This window comes from Drosophila sulfurigaster, chromosome 3 (genome assembly GCF_023558435.1).
Source record: "Drosophila sulfurigaster albostrigata strain 15112-1811.04 chromosome 3, ASM2355843v2, whole genome shotgun sequence".
Classification (NCBI taxonomy): domain Eukaryota; kingdom Metazoa; phylum Arthropoda; class Insecta; order Diptera; family Drosophilidae; genus Drosophila; species Drosophila sulfurigaster.
The window spans coordinates 24,721,392-24,745,731 of record NC_084883.1 but is presented as its reverse complement, the minus strand read 5'-3'; the positions used below and the strand labels follow the sequence as shown (position 1 = coordinate 24,745,731).

Genomic DNA, 24,340 nt, shown 5'->3' with positions numbered 1-24,340 from the left:
TGTATATTTTATATATGTCTTTAAGGGGTTTAAAACTCCTTCTTAATGTTAGATACATTTCCTGCCGGAACAAAAAATACTCTTCTACCCTGTGAAAATCAGGTATAACAAGTAGGTTTAAACTATAATTGGTATTCCTAGCAGCTCATTAAGGGATCAGCCTATAATCTGAAAATTATCCGAAACTCTAGTTATCATCTTATTTATCTTTATCTTTTTAAGCCTGCTTTTCTTAACAGCAAGCAAATAGAAACAAAAAACTAAAATACTCTTTGAATAATAATAAACATTTGTAACTAAACTATGGAGTTAGTTTGTCTTTCCATCTAAATGTATGTAGATACTTATCTAACCTAAACTGTCTTAAACAATCTAAATATGTGTAGATACTTATCTAACCGAAAAATTTAGTCGCAAATCGAATGCCGTTGCATCAAGTGACAACATGTGTTTTGAATTTGAGCATTAAATTATAAATCGAACAATTGCATTGTTAAATCGCTGCCAGAGAGACAGACAACAGATGCTGGGGATTTGTTAACTCCTTTTCAGCGCTGTCATGGCAACAAATGCAACACTCGCAACAGTGCTTGCAACCTCTGATTCGGAGTCTCTGTTGCTGTCCTCTGTGTTGTGTTGTGCTGCGTTGTGTTGTGTGCTGGCTTAACAAGTTTCTTTTATGCATTTGACACATGCCAACACGTTAGCATTTGAGTGCACTCCACACACACACACACACACACCACACACACCTTGCCCCTTCGTTTCCCGTTTGCTCACATTTCGTTGCGGTGTTGGCCAAACTAATTGGCTGCGTTTTTGGTTAATTAGCGCAACTCGGAGTTGCTTCGTTGACTTCGTCCGTTGTCTGTTGTCAGTTTTGTGTACTGTCGATGCCGTCGTCGCAAATGAATTCTCGCACACGCGCTTTGATTGCCACTCAATGTGGCAGCTAAAAACTTTGGCAACGACAACGGCGCAACGACAACTTGCAAACTGGCAACAGCGGCAACTATTTTGTCTGCATTAAAACGTTGTAATTATTTTATGCCAGATAACAATTTGATATTGTCAGCTCCATAAAATGTTCGTGTTTGCTGTTAAAGTTAACTTGGCCAAAACCAGCAACGACCAAAACTGAAAACTGTGCAACAAACGGCACATGCGTGCATGCAAATTGCCGGAGTCGAATCTATGCCACATTTGGCTGGACACACCGTTAACGTAGATAACGATAATAATAATGAACCAGGTGTGTCTGCAAACCAGCAACCAGCAGAAAAAAAAACCTGGCCATGGAGGTGTTGCAGCTCCAATTATGGCATTAAATGCTGTATCAAATTAATGTGATCATGAATGGTTTTGCGTGCCTCAAGCTGTGCACATAAAGCGAGCATAGACAAACAGCTTTTGGCTTTCAGGGAACTGATTATAGAGGAGAAAGAACATTAACAATATTTACAAGATCAGACTAATTGCGTTGACAGCTTTAAAATGGTTTCAAACATCAAAGAAATGAGTCTTAAATATGTATAAAAAAAACTAGAACTTAGTAGTCAACAAAACTAGATAAAAGTGAAGTGCTATGTACTAAAATCTATAATAGATATTTCTTATAGAAAGTCTAGTTTTTAGTTTTTCATAAATTCAATCTGTTTAAATAGAAAAAGCCTAATTTGGCCTGTAATATTTTTTTCCACTTTCAATAGTGAAATTTACTATTATGTTATAATAATGAATAGACTGTTCTAAACTTTTTTTCACACTTTTACATTATAGATTAAAGATTGAAATGAGTTTGAAGATTATTGCAATAATTTCTCAAAGTATCATTCGAATTTTTCATCCAATCTTTATATTTTAACTTTAAAATGTAAAGTAGCTGAAATATCAGAAACAAATAAGATAGCTAAAGTTGAGTATGCTCAACTATGAGATACCCGCTTACTATATTTAATAAAAGAAAAAAAGTGCGGTAATGTTCTTAAAATATACCAAACTAATATAACACAAGCATACTAAAACATACCAAAAGCAATGAATGGTATGTTGATATAGTGCTACGTTGAAAATAAAATGTACCATAGACTACTAAAATATACCAAATTGTCAGCCAAAACAATTAAGAGCCATAGGAATTTAATAATTTCCGAATTTGTATATCAAAATGAAGAAAAAACAGTATACCAATATACCATAGAGTACTAAAATATACCAAATTGTCAGCCAAAACAATTAAAAGCCGTATGAATTTAATAATTTCCGAACTTGTGTACCAAAATGAAGAAAGAAAACAGTTCAAATATAATTAAATTATCATTATTATGCTACTTTGAAAAAAAAGCTTTCAACTCTTCACAAAAAGTAAAGTAAATAAAGTAGCTAAAATAGACATTTATGCAGACGGCCAGCTCTTAAAAACAACGCACATTTTTAAGCAATTGCAAATGCATTTTCGGGCCACTCGAAAGTGTTTTATATGCAGTAAAATATTGTGCCTGCTGCTGGTGCAACACATGGAGGCAGGCAGCGAGTGCGGCTGTCATCAACTGACAGTCGCAACGGGGTTGCAACGACAACGACAACGACAACAGCAGCAGCAGCAGCAACCAACAACGTGCAACAATATCAAAGTAGTGGTTGCAATCTCCTTGCTCCCGCTTCTTCCCCCTTTTGTCGTTCGTTAACAATTTGCAATAAATTAGCCAGCAACTGTGGCGCATTTTCACTTGAAATGCGATTCGAATTGCATTTGCACGGCGACATTTTGTCAGCATTTTCTTTGGTTTTTCTTTTTCTTTATTTTTCTTACACTTCTTTTTTTTTGTTTTTGTTACTTACTCGTATGCAATGTTACCGTTACCCTGTTCAGTTTTCGCTCTCCACTGTCAACGAGTTAACACTTTTTACCACAACACAATTTCGAACATGTCTTGACAATTTCACACTCGATCTAACGTTGCAACTTGCAACTTGCAACTAGCAACAACTGCAAGTACAACTACAGCAACAGCTGCCGCAAACTAATTTCAAATTTCTACCTGGCAGCCACATTTGGTGTGTCCCTGCTCTCTAATACCTTGTGCACACTCCAGTTAGTCGCTGACTGGAACGAATTGAGTACGGAATTCAAGTTCACCTGGCATGTGGCACACAGCCCAGCACGACACTCGTCACGCCCACGTAAAGGGTAACAAATACACATGTGACCAAATGTCTCTATATGCAGACTGCTTACAACATGCACAATTCCTTTGAACTAGATCCATTTTCGATTTAAATTAATGATAACTCAGCGTAGGGTTCAACTTATCTATAATTATAATAAATTGTTATTTACCCTTCAGGAAATAACTAATTTATAAGTTCTAAAGCATAATAAAGAGATATTCTTAAAGTATAATATAGAGACTAGTGAAATTAAAAAAAAAGGATAACTCTTATTTTAACATCTTATTTTAATACTTCAACAAAAAAGATATATTGGGTTTTACCAAATCTATGTCCAACGGTTTCAATATTTTCTTAATTTTTGGAAAATAATAATTTGAACATAAAGGTCTAAAAATGCTTCAAGAACAAAAAAAAAAAAACATTCTTTTAATAATTCCCATTAGATAAAAATTAAAACACTTCAGAGTTAATCTTTAAAAGAAAGATATATTGCGTTTAAAATATTGCAATTTAAATGCTTCAATATACCGTTTATTTTTAGAACATAATCATTAGAAACATAATTTTTAGAAAAAAAAAATTTATTATCCTCAAAAAAAAATCCTTCCTAATAAAATTAACTGATTCGAACCATAAATTCAGTCCTCTTTCTTTTTTTATTTTACACTTCGTTCGAAATAAAACGTAATGGAATAAAGCTTATTACTGCTCCAAAAGGAGTCGATTTTACTGAATTAAATATTTATGCAGAATATGCTGCTACAACATTAGAAATTTGATACCTGTTTAGGGCATTAATTTGTCAAATATCTTACAGACAGACTGAAAACCCCACTCGACCTCTCCAGTGACATTGAAATTTATCTTATAATAGCCTTGGGGCGCTATTTCAGGCATGCCATCTCCTGAGACTGTACAATCTTTGAAGGAATAGTTGCCATTTACCCAAGGAAGGATATCAGCAGGATCTCGAAAATTTGAGCAATCGCCGAAATTCTTATAAACCAAGTCACCGTAGAAATTTTTAAAGAACTCCTCGTAGTTTTGCTTTGGTATACTCCAGGGCACAGGTGTGTAGTCATCATCGTTTCCAGATTGACTGCGCATTGCAGTGGCCTCCATCTGTTTTGGAAATAGAACTGTACCGACTTATTCAGTCAGGTGGGAATTAAATACGAACCATAGTAGTTTCATCCATGTCATAATTGAAGTTTACAAAGCCAGCAAAGAAGTATTCTCCTCTGGGACTTCTCTTAATTTTAAACTCAATATCGAGTTTATCTGGATCCGACGTATAAGGATCAACCGAAATGGGTTCATAATCCCACCTGCGCTGTTATTACAATCCGAATGGTATATTTTACATACTGACACTCATTGAGAAATACTAAATTGTTTACCTTCGCATCACATCCGAACAAGAATACGAATACAATGATTATACCGACTGCAGTCAACACTTTGCAAAACATTTTTACTATTTACTAACGATTCGATACTCTTTGGCCTTATATAGCTGAGAATTTAAATAAAATTACGCTATATCTTGTTATAGATACTTAGCTGAATTCCCAATAACTATGTTAACAAGTTCTAATTGGAGTTCATGTTCATTCTATCGGATTCATCAGTTTGATAATTCCGAAATGTTAATACGAATACCATCGAGTAGGCATGCAATTGAAATTAATTTGTCACGTTTGTCGACAATCTAATTTCGAGAAATTACAGTGTTCGGGGGACAAAGAATTATCAAGGGGAGTACAGAATATGAAAGAGAAAAATGTATAGTGCATTTTTTAAATTTTTTGGTTCCCTTTTTCTGGTGCCCTAATTAAAATCAGTTTTCATGCACTAAATAGATCAAATATCATTTAGATTATTTACAGACAACTTAAAAAGGCATTATAGAACAACAAATTTTAATTAAATTGATAGATCAATTCAACTTAACATTGGTAGAAAAACAGTATTAATTATAATATGTATTAAATGATACACCTAATGGAAAGTTACCACAATCTATATTAACATTTCGATCTCGAAGATTATTAGATCTGAAGTACCCAGTTTGGTGAAAGTATTTAAGTATTTGCATTGCAGATCAATAATTTTATTTATTTTTATTATTTGCTGTATAATTTTTAACTTTATTATCATGTTAACCAATTGCAATACAATGATTTGTTATACCGATTCAATATATGCTTAGTACCTATATCTATCAAATACCTTGACGACTCCCACAAAACCCCAATCGACTTCCCCAGTTACATTGAAATTGGCCCTATAGTAACCTTGGAGTGCTATATCGGGGAATCCATGCAGCTCGACATTGCAGTTAACAAAAGTATGGTTGTGATTTTTCAATGGAACAATATTTTCTGGTTCTGGCAGAGTTGAGCAACTGCCAACATTACTATAAACTAAATCTTTATAGTAATTTTCCATGAATTCGTCATACGATTGCTTTGGTATACTCCAGATCACCGGGGCATATTCATTCTCATTTCCTGCTTGACTACGCATTGCACTGCTTTCAATCTGTTTGGAAATACTTGTATAGTATATTTATATCGTTTACTTAAGGTACTTGAAATACGAACCATAGTTCCATCAGCAAGATCATAATTAAAAGAAATATATCCATCAAAGTAGATTTCTCCCTTGCGATTTTGTTTTACTTTGAAGTCAATGGAAAGCTTGTCTGGATCCGATGTAAAGGGCTCAATCGAAATGATTTCAAAATCCCACATACGCTATAATATCAACTCTGATTATAAATGAGTTCCATTGAGATATATTTTGATTACCATAGCGTCACTTCCAATCAGGAATAGGGATACTCCGATTATACCGAACACAGTAAACGCTTTGAAAATCATTTTCAATATTTACTCACGCCAATGATCTTTGGCTTTATATAAGCAGAAATTTGAAATAAAATGTCGCCATTATTTGATGGTTAACAAACTCTAGTTGTCGACCATGTATATTCTATCAGATTTTTAATTATTATAATTATAAAATGATAATTCTAATGGGGAGTTTTTCACCAGCATTTAGCATGTTGACTGCCCGTCTGTCTGTCCGTCCATCCGTATGAACACCGAAATGTCAGCAACTATTAAAGATACAAACACAAAACTTTTTACATATTTACGAGTCTAATTACGACTAAGAACTAAGAATTCCAATAATAACACACGATAAAAGATTTAAAGATAAGAAGCCTATTACAGTCACAATGTCTATACCTTTCTTAAGTGTTAAGATGAGAGGTTGGCTAAAGCTTTCATGTATATCCTGTGCATATTATGATTGATGTTTAAAGAATTGCGCGCATTTCATCTCCCTATGTCGAGTAAGGGAAAGCTGACCTGACTTCACACAATAACTATATGTTTAATGTTTCATTTTGTATTTTATTAGAGTTAATTCGAAGTTATTTTATACCGATTAAATGTCTACTTAGGGCATAAATTTATCGAATACCTTAACGACCCCCACAAAACCCCAATTTACTTCCCCAGTTACAGAGAAATTTGCTTTATAGTAACCTTGGGGGGCTATATCGGGAAAGCCTTTTGGTTGTACAATGCAGCCACTAAAGGTATAGTTATCATTTTTCCATGGATCAATATTTTCTGGTTCTGGCAGAGTTGAGCAATTGCACAAATTCTTATAAATCAAGTCATTATAGTAACTTTTCATGAATTTGTCGTAGGTTTGCTTTGGTATCAAGTAAGGGACCGTTTTATATTCATTTTCGTTTCCTGTTGGACTGCGCCAAGACCTGCCCTCAACCTGTTTGGAAATATATGAACTTATGACTTCTTAAGGTATTTTAGAATACATACCATAGTTCCATTAGCAAGATCATAATTAAAAGAAATATATCCATTAAAGAAGATTTCTCCCTTGCGATTTTGTTTTATATTGAAATCTAGTGATTGTTTTTCTGGATCCGAGGAATACGTCTCAACCCAAATAATTTCATAATCCCACATGCGCTGTAAAACCAAGTCTGATGATAAATTAGTTCTATTCAGATTTTTTCTTTACCTTAGCATCATTTCCAAAGAGGAATAGGAATACAATGATTATACCGACTAAACTAAACGCCTTGAAAATCATTTTCAATAAAAAGTCCAACCAATGATCTCTGGCTATATATAGCAGAAATTTGAAATAAAATGTCGCTATTATTTGATGGTTAACAAACTCTAGTTGTCGACCATGTATATTCTATCAGATTTATAATTATTATACTTGTAAAATGTTTATTCTAATGGGGAGTTTTTCACCAGCATTTAGCATGTCTGACTGCCCGTCTGTCTGTCCGTCCGTCCGTATGAACACCGAAATGTCAGCAACTATAAAAGATACAAACACAAAACTTTTTACATATGTACAAGTCTAATTACGACTAAGAATGTATAATTTGTTCGTAACTATTTATGCGAGAATTCCAATAATAACACACGATAAAAGATTTAAAGATAAGAAGCCTATTACAGTCACAATGTCTATACCTTTCTTAAGTGTTATGATGAGAGGTTGGCTAAAGCTTTCATGTATATCCTGTGCATATTATGATTGATGTTTAAAGAATTGCGCGCATTTCATCTCCCTATGTCGAGTAAGGGAAAGCTGACCTGACTTCACACAATAACGATATATTTAATGTTTCATTTTGTATTTTATTAGAGTTAATTCGAAGTTATTTTATACCGATTAAATGTCTACTTAGGGCATAAATTTATCGAATACCTTAACGACCCCCACAAAACCCCAATTTACTTCCCCAGTTACAGAGAAATTTCCTTTATAGTAACCTTGGGGGGCTATATCGGGAAAGCCTTTTGGTTGTACAATGCAGCCACTAAAGGTATAGTTATCATTTTTCCATGGATCAATATTTTCTGGTTTTGGCAGAGTTGAGCAATTGCACAAATTCTTATAAAACAAGTCATTATAGTAACTTTTCATGAATTTGTCGTAGGTTGTCTTTGGTATCAAGTAAGGGATCGGTTTATATTCATTCTCGTATCCTGTTGAACTGCGCCAACCCCTGCCTTCAGCCTGTTTGGAAATATATGAACTTATGACTTCTTAAGGTATTTTAGAATACATACCATAGTTCCATTAGCAACGTTATAATTATAAAAAATATATCCGTCAAAGAAGATTTCACCCAGACGATTTTGTTTTATATTGAAATGTAGTGATTGTTTTTCTGGATCCGAGGAATACGTCTCAACCCAAATAATTTCATAATCCCACATGCGCTGTAAAACCAAGTCTGATGATAAATTAGTTCTATTCAGATTTTTTTCTTTACCTTAGCATCATTTCCAAAGAGGAATAGGAATACAATGATTATACAGACTAAACGAAACACCTTGAAAATCATTTTCAATAAAAAGTCCAACCAATGATCTCTGGCTATATATAGCAAAAATTTGCAATAAAATTACTCCATTATTTGGTGGTTAACAAACTCTAGTTGTCGTCAATGTATATTCTATCGGATTCATAATTATTATAATTATAAAGTGATAATCGAAATGGGGAGTTTCTCACCAGCATGTAGCAAATAATCAGGTTAAAATTAGTTTTTAATAATTAGTTTTCGATTGTGGAGAATTCAATATTGTTCCAGCGGGAATATAACAACTGTTACATAATTGATTATATTGTGAATTTAATATTTCTTTTATTATGTAATGCAACCATGTAACAAAATTATAGCATGTATCTAAAAATCACTGAAAAGTGCAACTTAATAATAAATATGGGACTGTAGTTCTTTGACAAGCGCAGTATACCCCTTGTATCTATGCTGGCTATAAGGTATAATACCACGCTTATCTGGACAACCACTTGAGAGTGAGAGCTCGGGCAGCTCAGAAAGAAGAAGAGTCAGAAGCAGAGGCAGAGACAGAGGTCGAGGCGTAGACCACTTCAGTTTCAACCATTCTGAGTGATCGATATTGAAAAAGCAATTGAATGATGTGCCGCAGAGCAGAGCAGAGCGACGCGCCCCTTGAGCAGTGTGCTCCGCTTAAGTGGCATGATCGCCACTCGAGTGTCGTTACCAGACACAGAGAGTGTTGGTGTTGTGGCGGTTGTGGCTGCGGCTGCGGCAGCGGCTGCGGTGGCATCCACATCCACAGGCAAAAGCAAAGGCAAAAGGCGGGGCTGCACTTAATTTAATTGAACTCGACGAAGGCAGCGAGCGCTGCAACATTTTGAGCCGCCAACGCAACCAGAGATGCAACATAAACACTTGAAACGACACACGAGAGTGCGAGTGTGTGTGTGTGTGTGTGTGCGAGTGTGTGTGAAAGAGGGAAACTGAGTGAATGAGAGAGTAAGGGAGAGTATGAGTGAATATAAAATCAAATTATCGCGCTGCACAGGGAATCAAAAAAGCATAAGAGCCAACGGAATTATAAACGAAACGCAATTTGTGGCGAGAAGATGAGGGAACGCAGGGAGCGTTAAGGGAAAAGAGGGATGGGAGCAACTTCGCTGAGACTCCTTCTTATGGCTGCCCCCCTTTTTTTTATGTTGCGGTTAGTTTGCTAATAAAAGCGCAACTGGCAACTCCCTTGAGGCGTTCATTTAGCGGCAGTCAAAGCAACAGCAACATCAACGGCGGCAGCGTCAGCGGATCGATCTTATACAACCACAAAAAGATGAGCACAACGATGCCGACGACGATGACGACGACGACGTGGTCGTAAATCTTGAACTTAGCTGCTGCCCCACAGCTCCACAGTCCATGCATTTCTACCTTCACTTCACTTGCCCCTCTGCTCGCCCGGTGTTTAGTACGTGCGGACAGCGATGGCTATAACAAGATGCGACCGACCCGTCTCCTCATAAAAATCCAGGAGGGAGAAATATATACAGATGTGTTTGTGTGTACATACATACATACTTACACACTTATATATTATCCAGTTTGGGGCCCAATTTAAAGCACGACTTGAACGATGACCGGCGCTGCCTTTGTGTAGTTTGCCAACGAGGCAAACTGGCTGTGGCAGCTTCTTCTTTCCAACTGTGGCACTTACCTCTTACTTCCTGCCCAACCATAGCACGTCCCTTGCCAAATTCGTTGCAAGTAGTTGAAGGATAGAGGGAAGGAAAGAAGAGCGGCTATTAGTAATTTATTGATTTGTCTAAATTATGGAGTGTTTCAATCGGCTTGTTTGTTTGTTATGGCTGCAAACAGCACTTACCGCGCTTTGGCACGTTGATGCCACATGCCACATGCCTCATGCCACATGCTACGCAGCGCCCACCCACCATGCACGTGGCGTTAATCGTCAATCTTTCCCATGAGCATTCCAGGAAGTTCCTGCGAACAGTCCAAAAATAATTGGAATAAAAGCTCTAGCAGCGATTTGTTAGAATTGTCAGATTAGCGACCAACAAAAAAGCTCTGGAATGAGATCTGACTCATTGAGATCGTTGATAGACTTTTTGCCGTTAAAGCTTTAGGGTGCGTGAAATCGATGTGATTGTTATTCTGACTCAGATTATAATGCAAATGACAAATACTCATACACACACTAACACACGGCTCACTAACCAATTATTGATATGCGTGGGCTCTTTTAATAATGACAATAAACGCAACAACTCAATTAATTAAATATCCATATTAAAATATAAAGGCAGCATTACACACAATAACCGCCAACAACAACAACAAATGATTGTCCAACAAAAACAAAATAGCGAAACCCACATAAAAAATGAAATAAACGTCTGCCAGTGTGTGCGTTACTTAATTATCGTAAAAAAAAATGCTAACCACATGCAAATTTAATTGCTTGCGCGTCGTTTGAATGGGCATTAAAAGCAAAATAATCCACAGACTTTCCAGCAATTCCAATTCCAATGGAAGCATACTATAAGCTGAAGCCCAAAGACAGCGTGGGAGTTATGATGATCATAAAGTGTTGGAAGTTGCGACCCAATTTATGAAACTGTCATAGATAGTAGTAGTAAATGCACACACCCATACAAACGTGCACACTTACACGTACATAACATAAAGCCATAAAGCACAATGGGCTTTCGCACATACATACAAGTATGTATGTATGTATGTTTGTATTCGTTAATCCACGTGAGGGGTGGCTGCTGTGCAGTAGTAGTAGTAGTTGTTGTTGTGTCTGTGTGTGGTGTCTGACAAAGCGGCTTACAAACAGTGGACGAGCAAAGAGGAAACTAAAAAGCGATTAGCCGCTGACAACTTGTTCATACGTGTGTATGAGTGTATATGCATGTTTAAGTACGTCTCAATAAGCACCCACTAAGTGAGCGAAAGAGACAGACCGACAGAGAGAGTGAACAGTAATTTGAAGTGACAAGTCGAGAACAGAACGACTTAATTACGGGCGCCGGCGACGTTTGCGTCGTTCGTTTGCCTGTCACCGACCCAACGATGACGTCATGCAGCAGCACAAAAGCTCGCTCTTGTCATGTTTTATAACAGCTAATAACTTGAAATGTTGTACGCTTAATGCTGCTTTATTTATAGCAATGTCCAAAAGTGTCTCTATTCAGCTGTATATGGCTGTTATTTGTTGTTGTGCGATAAATACTTTTCGGACGTTACATTCCCTCATAAATACATACATATGTACGAACAGACAGCACTTGTGGGTGGTGTAGTTCGATTTGACTTGGTTTGTTTGGTTAGAATGATATCGGTGATATCTTATCGACAATCGCTACCGTGACCAGTGAGGCATCGTGTACCCAAAATCATATTTCAAGCACTCGAGTGGGTTATCAGCAAATTGCAAAAGTGTTTTAATTGCCAAGTCGTTAAGGTGTCTGCCAAGTGCTACACACACAGGTCGCGTATAGCAAATCACAACAGCTCTCTGCTGCGCAGCATTCAACCTAACCTCAAAGCCCCAACAAGCTTTCGCTAGAGCGGAGCAGCAAAGCGATAAGAGGGTGGCGGTTATCGCTAATCGCAAAAACTCGAAAGGCCGCCACACTTGAAAGGCAACAAAATTGTTATTTATGTAGTATTTTTCTTGTTGTTATTTTGCATGTTTTATTTATAGCTAATTTATTTTTTTAGCGCTGGCTGGCTCGCTGGAAGCACTTGAAGCACTCTACTATGATTTGTGCTCTCACTCATACTGATTGACATTCTCGCTCTTTTTTTGCAGTTTTGAAAATGAACAGTTTGGCCCGAGGGCCGAGGCCCTGCGTCTCCTCCCTGTGCCGTTGCCTGGAAAACTCGACAGTGCGGCAATGCCAGCAGCCAAAACAATTCCAAGCTCGTAAGAATAACAACGGTAACATCAGCAACATCAAGAAGATCAGCAACACATTGAAAAGTACGTTCCTAGGCACTATTGGTAGTACTTTGGGCCCGCGTAGTGCGGCCGCCCGATCGTTTGCGTCTGCATGGAGTCAATGAGACGTAACGAGGCGAACACTAGCCACCACCCGAATAAGGTGAGTAGTATGCAGTACTTGTAGTACGCACTAGTATGCACCCCCTTCTCCCTTGTCATGACTGACCACCATCGAAGGTGATAAGAAAGCGTAATTATTTTATTGTCATTTGTTTCGACCGTTGTTGGTTGTGGCTTGGCCCTCACCTCAAGTGGACGGGCGGTTTCTCAAGTGGCCACTAGAGTTTACAGAGTACGCAGATAAAGCACAAAATATGGATGATAACACATTCAGCAAAAATACATTCACCAGTCTCATAATAATATCGTTGGGAAAGTTGAGTTTTTGTTGTGGTTTTATTTATGGTCACAGCGGTGGTAGCCTTAATTTTGTGTTGATTGATTTATTGGGACGAAGAAAATACAATCACAATTACTTAAAGCTGTCTTTGTTTATTATTGAACTGGCGTGGGACAGATGGATGGACGAGACTGTTTTAATCACAGCGTAAATCAAATGACAACAAGAACAACCACAACAACAACAGAAGCAGCAAGAACTATATTATTTTCGCCTCGTTTACCAACACTCGCATTTAAGTGGCGTTTTTGTTTATGCGCTTGCCGCTGTCGCTTGCTCTCTTCCTCTCTGCTGCCGCTTCTCTCTTACACAATTTACGTTTGTGTGAGCGACAGTGCTGTCAACATTCGGGATGAAAATAAAGCGGTATTTAATGGAAACTGAAAAAAAGCTAGAAAGAAGCACGCAAAGGAACCATTTAAAATAAAAACAGTAAAACAAAAATGTTGCTGAAACTACCGTACTTAAAAACTACTATATATACAACAGAAAACTTATCAAAAATAATTGTTTTCTGCGTAGAATCTTATATTTTGACCAGGGAGTACCTTAAAATCCGTTCAATTAATACAATAACAAAATAGTCAGAATTCCAGGTTTCCCAAATTCCATCGATCATAAAGATTAGCTAGATTTGACGGGAAAAAGCGAAGTTGACAACACTGGTGAGCGCACTTCTTGCGAGTGTGCGTGCGTGTGTGAGACTGTATGTGTATGTGTTGGTTGCGAGCGTGCTGTTTTCGGTGGTTGCTCTTTGAGCTGTTTTTTGTTCAGTCTCATCTGCGTCGCCGCGCTGCGAAACGAACGGAAAAAAGGACGCTGAAGAACGCTCGCGCAAAACATTTTCGTCGGCGTTTTTCTTTTATTATTATTTATTTATTAAATCGCAAACATTTAAATGTTCCATAACTCGGTCGCCATTCGAAAGTTTACAATTATAACGCTTGTAATGGAATGGAAAATCGGCTTGAAAAGGTAATGACGAGGAGAGCATGGCGTAGGCAAGAAGAAGAGTGCAGTACCATTTCCCCCCTCCATTCCTCTGCCGTTATTGTGTTTTTGTATTTTGGGTATAGTTTTGTGGAGATTTTGTAACTTAAGCACACATACACGGCAGCATATTTATGTATGTATGTATAACTAAACTTTTCTTTTTTTCATTGGATTTTTCGCAGGTGGCCCTGAATAGCAGCAACGTAGCAACGGAAAGCAATATTAAGAATAAATTGTTAGCTAATTTAAGTGCGGCAAACGCAGCAACAACAACAACGTCATCATCATCGGTAGCAGCAACGGGAGCAGGAACAGCGGCTACAGCAACAACAAATTCAACGGCAGCAGGAACAACAACAACAACGGCGGCCACAAACCAAGCATTGAATTTCAATAACAAAGTGAAGGCAACAACAGCAACGAATCATTTGCAAGGCAACAGTGCGATTAAGAAGCATTCGAGTAAGTAGAGCACACAATTGCACACACATACACATACACGACGAAATGCAACTGCAAATCATCGAAATGAAAGAAAATAACATGAGCTAAAGCTTTTGGTACAATTTTCGCACAGCAGCCGAACATGGCCGCTTTTAACATGGGCTGGCTGTAGCTTTTTAGATCAAGGCATCAATCAAAGTCTAATCGATAATATGGTGCAATACAAAAACATGCCATGTGTTTAATTATCGATAACTTTGCAATCGGTTTTAACGAAAATATTTCACTTTTCTATATTTTTTGATGGCTCAGAATTAATTGGCGGTGGCAAGGGACACACAAATAATACAACGACAACAAGCAACAACAGCAACTCAACAACATCGTCGAGCAGCAGCAGCAGTTCGTCATCCAATTCAAGTGAATCAAAGGATACGAATTTTGAGTACGAGGACGAGTGGAATATTGGCGGCATACCAGAGCTGCTAGACGATCTTGACGCTGACATTGAAAAGTCGGCGGCGCATTCGGGTGGTGGCAACAACCAAACGACAGCGACGACGACAACAACAGCAGCATCAGCAGCAGCAGCAACATCATCGACAACGTTAAATGCTAAACAAGCAAACAGCTCAACAGCAGCAACATCCTCATCAGCAGCAGCAGCTCACAAATCGCACAAGACCACATTGCATAGCAATTTGTCGGCCACATCGCCAACCACAATTAAGTTCACACGCCAACCCATTGCCAGTGGCAGCGTCTCGTCAACGCCATCGCCAGCGGCAACCGGCTCCAGCAGCAGTAGCGGCAGCAGCAACAGTTCAGCTGCTTTGTCCAGCAGCAAAGGATCGTCATCAACGGGCAAACACCATCATCATCATCACCACCACCATCATCATCATCATCACAGCACTGCTGGCAACAGCCCCAAGGGCTTCAAGTCTGCATTAGTGGCACAACTGAATAGTCCGGGACTTAATCACAACAACAACAACAATAATAACAACAGCCAGCATCAAAACAACAACAGCAGCAGCGGCGGCAGCAGTAAAAGCAGCGGCAGCACATTGTCATCCTCGACTTTTGCCGGCTTCTCCAAGGGCGGCAATTTAGTTTCGTCCTCCCTCAGCCAGTCTTCCTCGAACTCGAGCGGCAGTGGTCAGCAAGGCAAACTCTCCGCTGGCGGCATGTCCTCGCAAACGGGCAGCGGCAGCGGCAGCAACTCGAGCAATAACAACAGCAGCAGCAGCAACAACAGCAGCGGCGGCAGCAATAGTGCCGGCAACAACAGCAGTAGCAACAACAGCGGCAGCATAGGCAGTAGTGGCATTGGGGGCGCCACGGTTAGTGGCCAAAGTTCGCAAGGCGGCAGCGGTAAATCGAGCGCAAAAATGTCCATTGATCATCAGGCAACGCTCGATAAAGGACTCAAAATGAAGATCAAACGCACCAAGCCCGGCACAAAGAGCTCCGAGGCCAAACACGAGATAGTCAAGGCCACAGATCAACAGCAGCAGCAACAGCAGCAGAATGGCGGCCTTGGCAACAATAGCTCTGGCGGCGGCAGCAGCCAACAGGACGATGGTGGCAACAGCAGCACCAGCAACAGCAGCGGTGGCGGCAGCAGCAATGCGAATGCGTCTTCCCTTAGCAACAGCAACAACAATAGCAGCAGCAGCAACAGCAACAACAGCTCGAGCGGCGCCAGCGGCAACTCTTCCAGTTCCAGCAGCAGCAAAAAGCATTTGAATAATTCCAGCAACAGTAGCAACAGCAGCAGCGGCAGCAACAGTGGCGGCAGCGGCAGCAATCAAAACAATGCACACGGCAGCAGCAGCAATAACAGCGGCAGCAGCAGCAACAGCAACGCACAGTCAACGCCGCAGGGCAACAAACGTGGCAGCTCTGGACATCGGCGCGAGAAGACTAAGGATAAAAACGCACATTCCAATCGCCTCAGCGTTGACAAATCATCGGCAGCCTCGGCGGCCGGTGAGAAGGATACGCCCGAGAAGAATGCCAACAACAGTGGCAGCAACAACAACAGTGGCAGCAACAACAGCAGCAGCAGCGGCAACAGCAATTGCCAGTGCAACGGCGATGTTGCAGCGACAGCAAATGCTCCCCCGTGTGCCCATCATGCCTGCATTCGACGCATCTCCAATGCCAGCAGTGGCAGCAACAGCAGCGGTGCCAGCGGCAACTCCTCAGCATCGGCCGTGCCACCGGGCGTCTTTACGCCATCGGCTGGTTCGCCAGCTGCTGTTGTCTCGGCGGCGGCATCATTGCTGGCTGCCACAACGGCGGCCACAAATGCCGCACAGTCGTCGGCAGGTGGCGGCGGAGGCAACAGCGTTAATCCGGGTGCAGCCAATGCACCGGGTCCGCCGGGCAAAGATGCCAGCATTAAAATCTCCTCACACATTGCCGCCCAATTGGCGGCAGCAGCTGCCTCCAGCAGCAGTGGCGCTGGCAACGGCAGCAACAGCAATGCCAACAGCTATGGCCAGGGCAGCGGAGGAGCCGCTGCTGGTGGAACGGGAGCTGGTGGCAATGCGGAGAGCAAAGCGGCCAGCTTGGCACAGGCCAAGCTAATGGCACCCGGCATGATCTCAGCCACGATGCACCACACAATTTCAGTGCCCGCCGGCAGCTGTGGCCCCAATGCTGGGGACGAGGAGAGCAAATCTCCACCGGCAAAGCGGGCCAAGCACAGTGATGGCAGCAAGGATATGGTCGACATATGCATTGGCACCTCTGTCGGCACCATCACCGAGCCAGACTGCCTGGGACCCTGTGAGCCGGGCACCTCGGTCACCCTCGAGGGCATCGTTTGGCACGAGACTGAGGGCGGCGTTCTGGTCGTCAACGTAACGTGGCGCGGCAAGACCTATGTGGGCACCCTGCTCGATTGCACCCGACACGATTGGGCTCCTCCAAGGTGAGTAGCTGTGCTTGGATCAAACGAATATGACGGGATACGACTATGATGGGACTTTCTTTCAAACTGTTTCCGAAAATAAAGATGCCTTTTTTTAAATAACACACATTTTGATTGCGATTCATTTTTCGTTTGTTATCTTTATATGTTGCGACAGTTTGAAAGAAGTCAAATAGTTTTAAAGAGAGACTTTTGCGAGAACTAAAGATTTCATTTAACGTTTCAATCAATCAAAGAATTAACAATTTGGAGAATATCTTCAATCAATCAATTGAATTTGTTTAATTGGAGATCTAAGATACAATTTTTAACATATCTGCAAAATCAATCATCATATTAAATTTAACAAAACTGCCAATTACAACGAAAATTCTTCAAAAAATAAAAGTTTTTCGATCAATCAAAATGATTGAGGAAGCAATTTACAACTTTAACTGTAAAATTTTATTGTAACGAAAGCAAGGTTTCTACAACAAGACCTACTTTGTAATTTGCAGTCAATCAATCAATCAATCAATTAGTAAAATAGTTGTACTATATTTATTTATAAGCAATCACATATTTTAACTATCATTCACTCCGTAATATAGCTTTGTAATGTGCAGTCAATCAATCAATCAGACCATCAATCAGTGAAGGAGTTATATTTATTTGTAAACAATTTCACTCTGTAATATCGCTTTGTATTTATAGTGTAATATTTCTTTGTAAACAATCACTCATAATTCCTTCACAATCATTCTCTTGCAGATTCTGTGATTCACCAACTGAAGAATTAGATTCTCGAACTCCAAAGGGACGCGGAAAGCGCGGACGCAGCGCCGGCCTCACGCCCGATCTGAGCAACTTCACTGAAACCCGAAGCTCGGTGAGTACCAAAGCCCCACCCCCCGCAACCACAAGCCTCCTTCTTGTGGAAGAGTTGCTCTAGAATAATTGAATTTACTTGCAGATTTACTTCTCACATGCCCAGGTGCACTCAAAGCTGCGCAACGGGGCAACCAAGGGACGCGGTGCGACGCGCAGTGCATCCGGTAATGCGGGCAACAGCGGCAGCTCGTCGGGCAACGGGGGTGGCGGTGGCGCCACGCCAAGCACATCGCCAACAGCATTTCTGCCACCGCGGCCAGAGAAACGCAAATCGAAGGACGAGGCGCCGTCACCGCTCAATGGCGATGGCAACGCCGATGGAGCCGGCGGCATGGTGAGCATGGTGAATGCCAGTGGCATTCCAATCTCGGCCAGCGGCGGTGGCTTGGCCACACAGCCGCAGAGCCTGCTCAATCCAGTGACCGGACTCAATGTGCAAATCAACACAAAGAAATGTAAGACTGCCTCGCCGTGCGCGATCTCACCGGTGCTGCTCGAGTGTCCCGAGCAGGACTGCAGCAAGAAGTACAAGCATGCCAATGGCCTGCGCTATCATCAGTCGCATGCGCATGGCGCCAGCGGCAGCAGCGGCGGCGGCGGTGCCAGCTCCATGGACGAGGACTCGATGCAGGCTCCCGAAGAGCCAGCGACGCCACCATCACCGCTTCCAGCAGCCGCTGCCACACAGGCAGCAACAGTTGCCGCTGCCGCTGCGGCGGCGGCCACAGCAACTGCAGCAGCAGTAGCAACACCCATAGCAGCAACAGCAGCATCGCCGCCAGCCAACAGCACAGCTGTGGCCAATGGCACAACAGCAGCCACTGCCGCAGCGGCAGCAACAGTTGCAACAGCGTCGCCAGTTGCTGTGCCCGAGCATGTTGCCGCAGCAGCAGCAGCAACTGCAGCGACTGTGGTCAGCAGCAGTGTTCCAGACGCGTTGCCAGCTCTGCCTTTGGTTGTCTCTGCGGCGGCAGCAAATGCAGCCTCTGTGGTGACAACAAATGCAGTGCAGCAGCAACAACAACAACAGCAGCAGCAACAGCCACAGCCGCCGACACCACAACAGCAACAACAACAACCGCAGCCACAGCAACAACCACAAGCATTGCTGGCGCCAGTTGTTGGTGCTGCGGGCAATCAGCCCGTGGCTGGTGGCAGCATCACAGCTGGCATCTCAACACAAGCGCTGTCGCAGCATCAGCAGCAACTGCTTGGCGGTCTCGTGGGCAACTGTGGCGCCGGATTGCCAGCCATGTTGTCGGAGCAACAGCAACAGGCCTTGCTGCAGCAAGGAGCATGTAAGTCTCGCAGCAATCCTTTGTCAGCAACTGTCTCTTAACGATTTCTCTATGCTCTTGTTTACAGTGAAAGCGGGCGTGCTACGCTTTGGGCCACCAGATGCAGCTGCTCTGCAGCAGCAGCAGCAACAACAACAGCAGCAACAGCAAGGACCAGCATCACAACAGTCGCCGCCTGGACAGAGTCCATTGCGACCGCCCAGCCTGACACAGGATGCACAACAAGCGCCGCCTGGCTACGCACAACAGCAGCAACAGCAACAACAACAGCAGCCGCCGCCAGGCCTCAAGAGCTCGCCAGGCTTTGGCCCTGGCTCTGTGGGCGCCAGCATTAAGCCGAAGAAGAACCGCAAGTCGCCGGGTCCCGGTGACTTTGACGGCAGCGTGTCGCGCGACGATGTGCAGAGTCCAGCGTACAGTGATATATCGGATGACTCGACGCCGGTGGCCGAGCAGGAGCTGCTCGACAAATCGCAGCCGGGCAAGCACATTGAGCTGATGGGCAAGAAGCCCAGCGAGTTGGGCGTGCCACCAGCACCAGCGCCCAATATGCCGCCATCGTTGGCTGGCTATGGCATGTATCAGTTCTATCCGGCGGCACAGCAACAGCAGCAGCAACAACAACAACAGCCGCCGCCACCGCAGCCACAGCCGCAGTATATGGTGCAGCCTGGCGGGCCGGAGGCACTGCAGCAGCCGGGCAAGCCGTCACAGCAGCAACAGCAAATGCAACAGCCAGGCGCTCCGCCAGCTACCTCACAGGCACCGCAGCAGACGCATCTGCTGGCGCCGCCGCCACAGCAGCAGGCAGTTGGCCATCTCGCTGACTACAGCAACAAGAACAAGGAGCCGCCATTGGATCTGATGACAAAGCCGCCAACGCAGTCAGTTGCCCAGCAGCAACAGCAACAGCAGCAACCGGGTCAGAATGACAACAATGGCAAGGACTCGGGACCGCCCACATCGCAGGCGGGTCAAGTGCAGCCGCCGCCGGTTAATCTCAGTGCTGTGGCTGGACCGCCACCGACTGGCTTGCCGCCTGGCATGGCTGGCCTGGCCGGTCTAGGTGGTCCAACGCCAGGCAAAGCGCTGGGACACTTCTATCCCTACAAGTAAGTTAAAGGATATAATTATAGCTTGAATTGTAATTTATTGATTTGTTGTCTTGTGTCGCTGCAGCTTTATTCCGCCGGGTTATCCTTATAGTGTGGATCCAAACTTTGGTCCCGTTTCGATAGTGCCCTCGGATGAGGCTGCCAAGCTGGCTGGCCATCCTGGGCTACCGCCCAGCTCACAGGCGCAACAACAGCAGCAATCGCAGCTGGCTGGCATCAGCATTAAGGAGGAGCGCATCAAGGAGAGTCCCAGTCCGCATGAGAACTCCAAGCATTTGCCACCACAGCAGCAGGTAAGTTGACTAACCACTCATGAATTTCATACACTACTAAATCTGATTCGTTCCATTGTAGCTGCTGGCCAACAAGCTGATCAAACAGGAGCCGATGATCAAGCAGGAGATCAAGCAAGAGCCCAACTCGAATCCGGGTCAGCAACAACCGCCGCCACAGCATCAGCCACAGCAGCAGCCGCAACAACCGCCACCACAGCCACAGCAACCGCATGCGCTGCATCCCAAGGATCTGCAGGCATTGGGCGCCTATCCCAGCATCTATCAGCGTCATTCCATCAGTTTGGCAGCAGCCCGCGAAGAAGAGCTGCGACGGTATGCAATACATTTGTTTTTCAATCGAATTTGAATTTATTCATCAATTTATCGTGTTTTCTGCAGATATTACATGTTCACGGATCAACAGCGTCGTCAGAATGCCGCAGCTGTGGCAGCGGCACAAGGTGCGCCTGGCATGCAGCCGCATCCTGGTATGCCGCAACAGCATAAGGATGAGGCCAGCCTGAGTGCACAGCAACAGCAGCAGCAACAACAGCAGCAGGCACAGCAGATATCCATTGCACAGCAACAGCAGGTGTTGCAGCAGCATCATCAGCATCTGCAGCAGCAGCAGGCGCAGCAGCAACAACAGCAGGCCCAGCAGCAACAGCAGGCGGCACAGCAGCAACAACAGGCACAACAGCAACAGCAGCAGCAACAACAACAGCAGCAGAAGCTGAAGCAGTCGCAGGCGGCCAGCGCATCGGCCAACAACAAGGCCACCAATCTGACCAAGGAATCGCCCAAGCAGAAGGGCAACTCGGCGGACGATGATCAGCAGCAGCCGCCAAAGGTGAAGCAGGAGGGCCAGAAACCCACCATGGAAACACAGGGTCCGCCGCCACCGCCAACCTCGCAATACTTCCTGCATCCCTCTTACATCTCGCCGACGCCGTTTGGCTTCGATCCCAATCATCCCATGTACCGCAATGTGTTAATGTCGGCCGCCGGGCCGTACAACGGTGCGCCGTATCATCTGCCCATACCACGCTATCACGCGCCCGAGGATCTGTCACGCAACACGGGCACCAAGGCGCTGGACGCACTGCACCATGCGGCCAGCCAGTATTACACCACGCACAAAATACACGAGCTCAGCGAACGTGCTCTCAAATCGCCCACCAGCGCCAGCGGACCCGTCAAGGTCAGCGTCAGCAGTCCCAGCCTCGGTCCACCGCAACCCGGCGGCGGTCCCAGCAACAGTGGACCTGGCTCGGGGCCCAATGTACTGGGCGGCAACGGTCCCAGCCAGCCGGGCTCAGCGCCTGGCGGTGCCGGGGGCGTGCCACTGAATCTGCAGCCACCACCGGGCAGCCTGGGCGGTCCACCGTCCAGCAAATCGGATATGGCTGGCCAAAAGTCGCATGGCGGGGCGCCCGGCACAGTGCTGGATGCGCATAAGCAACCGTTGCCTGGAGCGCCGCCTCTAGGTGCCGGTCCGCCTGGCAGCTCGGCTGTGGGTGTGGGTGTCGGCGGTGCTGGCAATGGAGCACCGGGTGGCGCCGGTGCCGCGGATTCGCGTAGTCCGCCGCCACAGCGACATGTGCACACACACCATCACACACACGTAGGACTCGGCTACCCCATGTACCCGGCGCCCTATGGAGGTATGTAGAGATTTGGCTTGGGAATGATTTGAGATGATTGATTGGTGATTTCGCATGCTAATTGTGCTGTTGTTGTTGCTTGATTTTAGCTGCCGTTTTGGCCAGCCAACAGGCGGCTGCAGTAGCTGTGATAAATCCATTTCCGCCGGGACCGTCGAAATGAGAACCACTGAACGGCAGCAACGAGAAGAAGGCCTACAATGTGAAAAACAATTAGCGACAGCTCCGTGTGGATGTGAATGAGTGGATAAGGGATTAGGGATGAATCAAGTGGTTAAACATGGATAACTAATCTGATCCCTGACAACAAACAAAACAAGAAAATGCATTTGCTATTAGTGCTTGGTGTGCACACTGATATATACAAAACATACACACACACACACGATAAACACACACACATGAAGCATATACATATAGTAAATAGATTATTTTTACAATGTTACACAACCACAACAAGGCACCCCAACAACAACAACAACCACAGCAACTAGTAACAACAACAACAACAAAATGAAAGAAACGACTATTTAAATGCATAAGTATTTTTTGTATGTTTCGTTTAACGTGTTAACTATAAATGTAGAAAAGTAAGGCCTAAGTTATCACTACTATTACCACATAAAAACCAACCACAACAACAAAAAAGAACATATATATATATATACATAAACATAAACGATATGATGATAATCTAGCATAACTTCAAATTAGAGATGTTTTTCCTAAGTGTATTTTGCATATACTTATAAATTTATATATAATTATATACAAGAAATATTATATTATTATTACTATTAAACATAAAAACATAATATAATTATAGTTACATATATTTATATATATATATATAGATATATATTATTATACGAGAGAGGCGTAAATCGAACATGAACAAAACGTATGAAAAAACCGTAGTGTGTTGATTTCTTGTAAAAAAAACAAAACAAAACTAAACTAAACAAAACAAAAAACAAATTGATACAATGAAGAGAAACTTAATCTTAATATTGTTTAACGATTATCGATTACCAATTACATATTACCAATTACAAACAACAAAAAGAAAAACAAAAACAAAAATACAGTTTACAGATTACCAATTATATAAAACGTAGATCTTACAACAAATTTAGCATTTAGCAGTGTGTATTAATTAATCCTTATCTGTGTTGCGAATGGAGCTAGCGCAATATTTGCATCTAAAAGACAAAGGGCGCGCGCCCCATTCTTTATATTCTTATGTATGTAATGTAATGTGTGTACTATTCGTATCCGTAGTTTATTGACAACAAACAAAATCTAAAAAAACAAAAAAAACAAACAAACAAACGAAATACATTTTCCTTTTGTGAATTTCTCGGCCGAAGATGTGCCGGCATTAATTTAAAATTTAAATGTTTCTAAGTATCAAAACCGAGTGTACTTTAAATATTTATAATTCTATAAAAAAAAAACAAAACAAATACATCATGTATGTAAACATTATTATAATTCGAATTATGATATGTGTAATTTACATTTACTGCAGTATATGAATGTGGGTGGTGTGTGTTGTAGTTCACTAGCCGCTTCATAGACTACACGCGTGATTTAATGGCACTTAATGTTTTATAGCCTAAGCCCCGACAAAACAAAAACAAACAAACAACAAGAATACAAAACTACATACACGAAGAGAACACACACACACACGCAATTCTTTAGAATTTATCAATAAAAACACAAAGTATTGCATGTAAATATACCTTAAATCGAGTCT

The 24,340-nt window shown here is 42.7% G+C and overlaps 3 protein-coding genes across 4 annotated transcripts; 1 reads left to right on the top strand and 2 right to left on the bottom strand.

Annotated features, from left to right (window-relative positions):
• Positions 1-3,781: 3,781 nt before the first annotated feature.
• Positions 3,782-4,653, bottom strand: LOC133843881 (uncharacterized). Its single transcript, XM_062277639.1, has 3 exons — positions 4,575-4,653; positions 4,355-4,507; positions 3,782-4,296 (listed from the first exon to the last, which is right to left on the bottom strand). Exons 1-3 carry the CDS (start codon positions 4,644-4,646, stop codon positions 3,961-3,963), a joined length of 561 nt encoding a protein of 186 aa, XP_062133623.1. The 5' UTR covers positions 4,647-4,653; the 3' UTR covers positions 3,782-3,960.
• A 1,992-nt stretch (positions 4,654-6,645) lies between these two features.
• Positions 6,646-7,313, bottom strand: LOC133839960 (uncharacterized). Its single transcript, XM_062271615.1, has 3 exons — positions 7,240-7,313; positions 7,035-7,187; positions 6,646-6,981 (listed from the first exon to the last, which is right to left on the bottom strand). The coding sequence occupies exons 1-3, from the start codon at positions 7,309-7,311 to the stop codon at positions 6,646-6,648; spliced, it is 561 nt and encodes a 186-aa protein (XP_062127599.1). The 5' UTR covers positions 7,312-7,313.
• Positions 7,314-12,383: 5,070 nt separating this feature from the next.
• Positions 12,384-24,040, top strand: LOC133844785 (mucin-19). Of its 2 annotated transcripts, none has more exons than XM_062279042.1 (10): positions 12,384-12,675; positions 14,151-14,430; positions 14,725-17,356; positions 18,107-18,224; positions 18,309-19,524; positions 19,592-20,636; positions 20,704-20,932; positions 20,994-21,247; positions 21,314-22,578; positions 22,668-24,040. In XM_062279042.1, exons 1-10 carry the CDS (start codon positions 12,625-12,627, stop codon positions 22,739-22,741), a joined length of 7,164 nt encoding a protein of 2,387 aa, XP_062135026.1. In that variant the 5' UTR covers positions 12,384-12,624; the 3' UTR covers positions 22,742-24,040. The 2 variants fall into 2 exon arrangements, with proteins under 2 accessions (XP_062135026.1, XP_062135027.1); XM_062279043.1 differs by lacking the exon at positions 12,384-12,675 and adding an exon at positions 13,779-13,950.
• Positions 24,041-24,340: the final 300 nt, after the last annotated feature.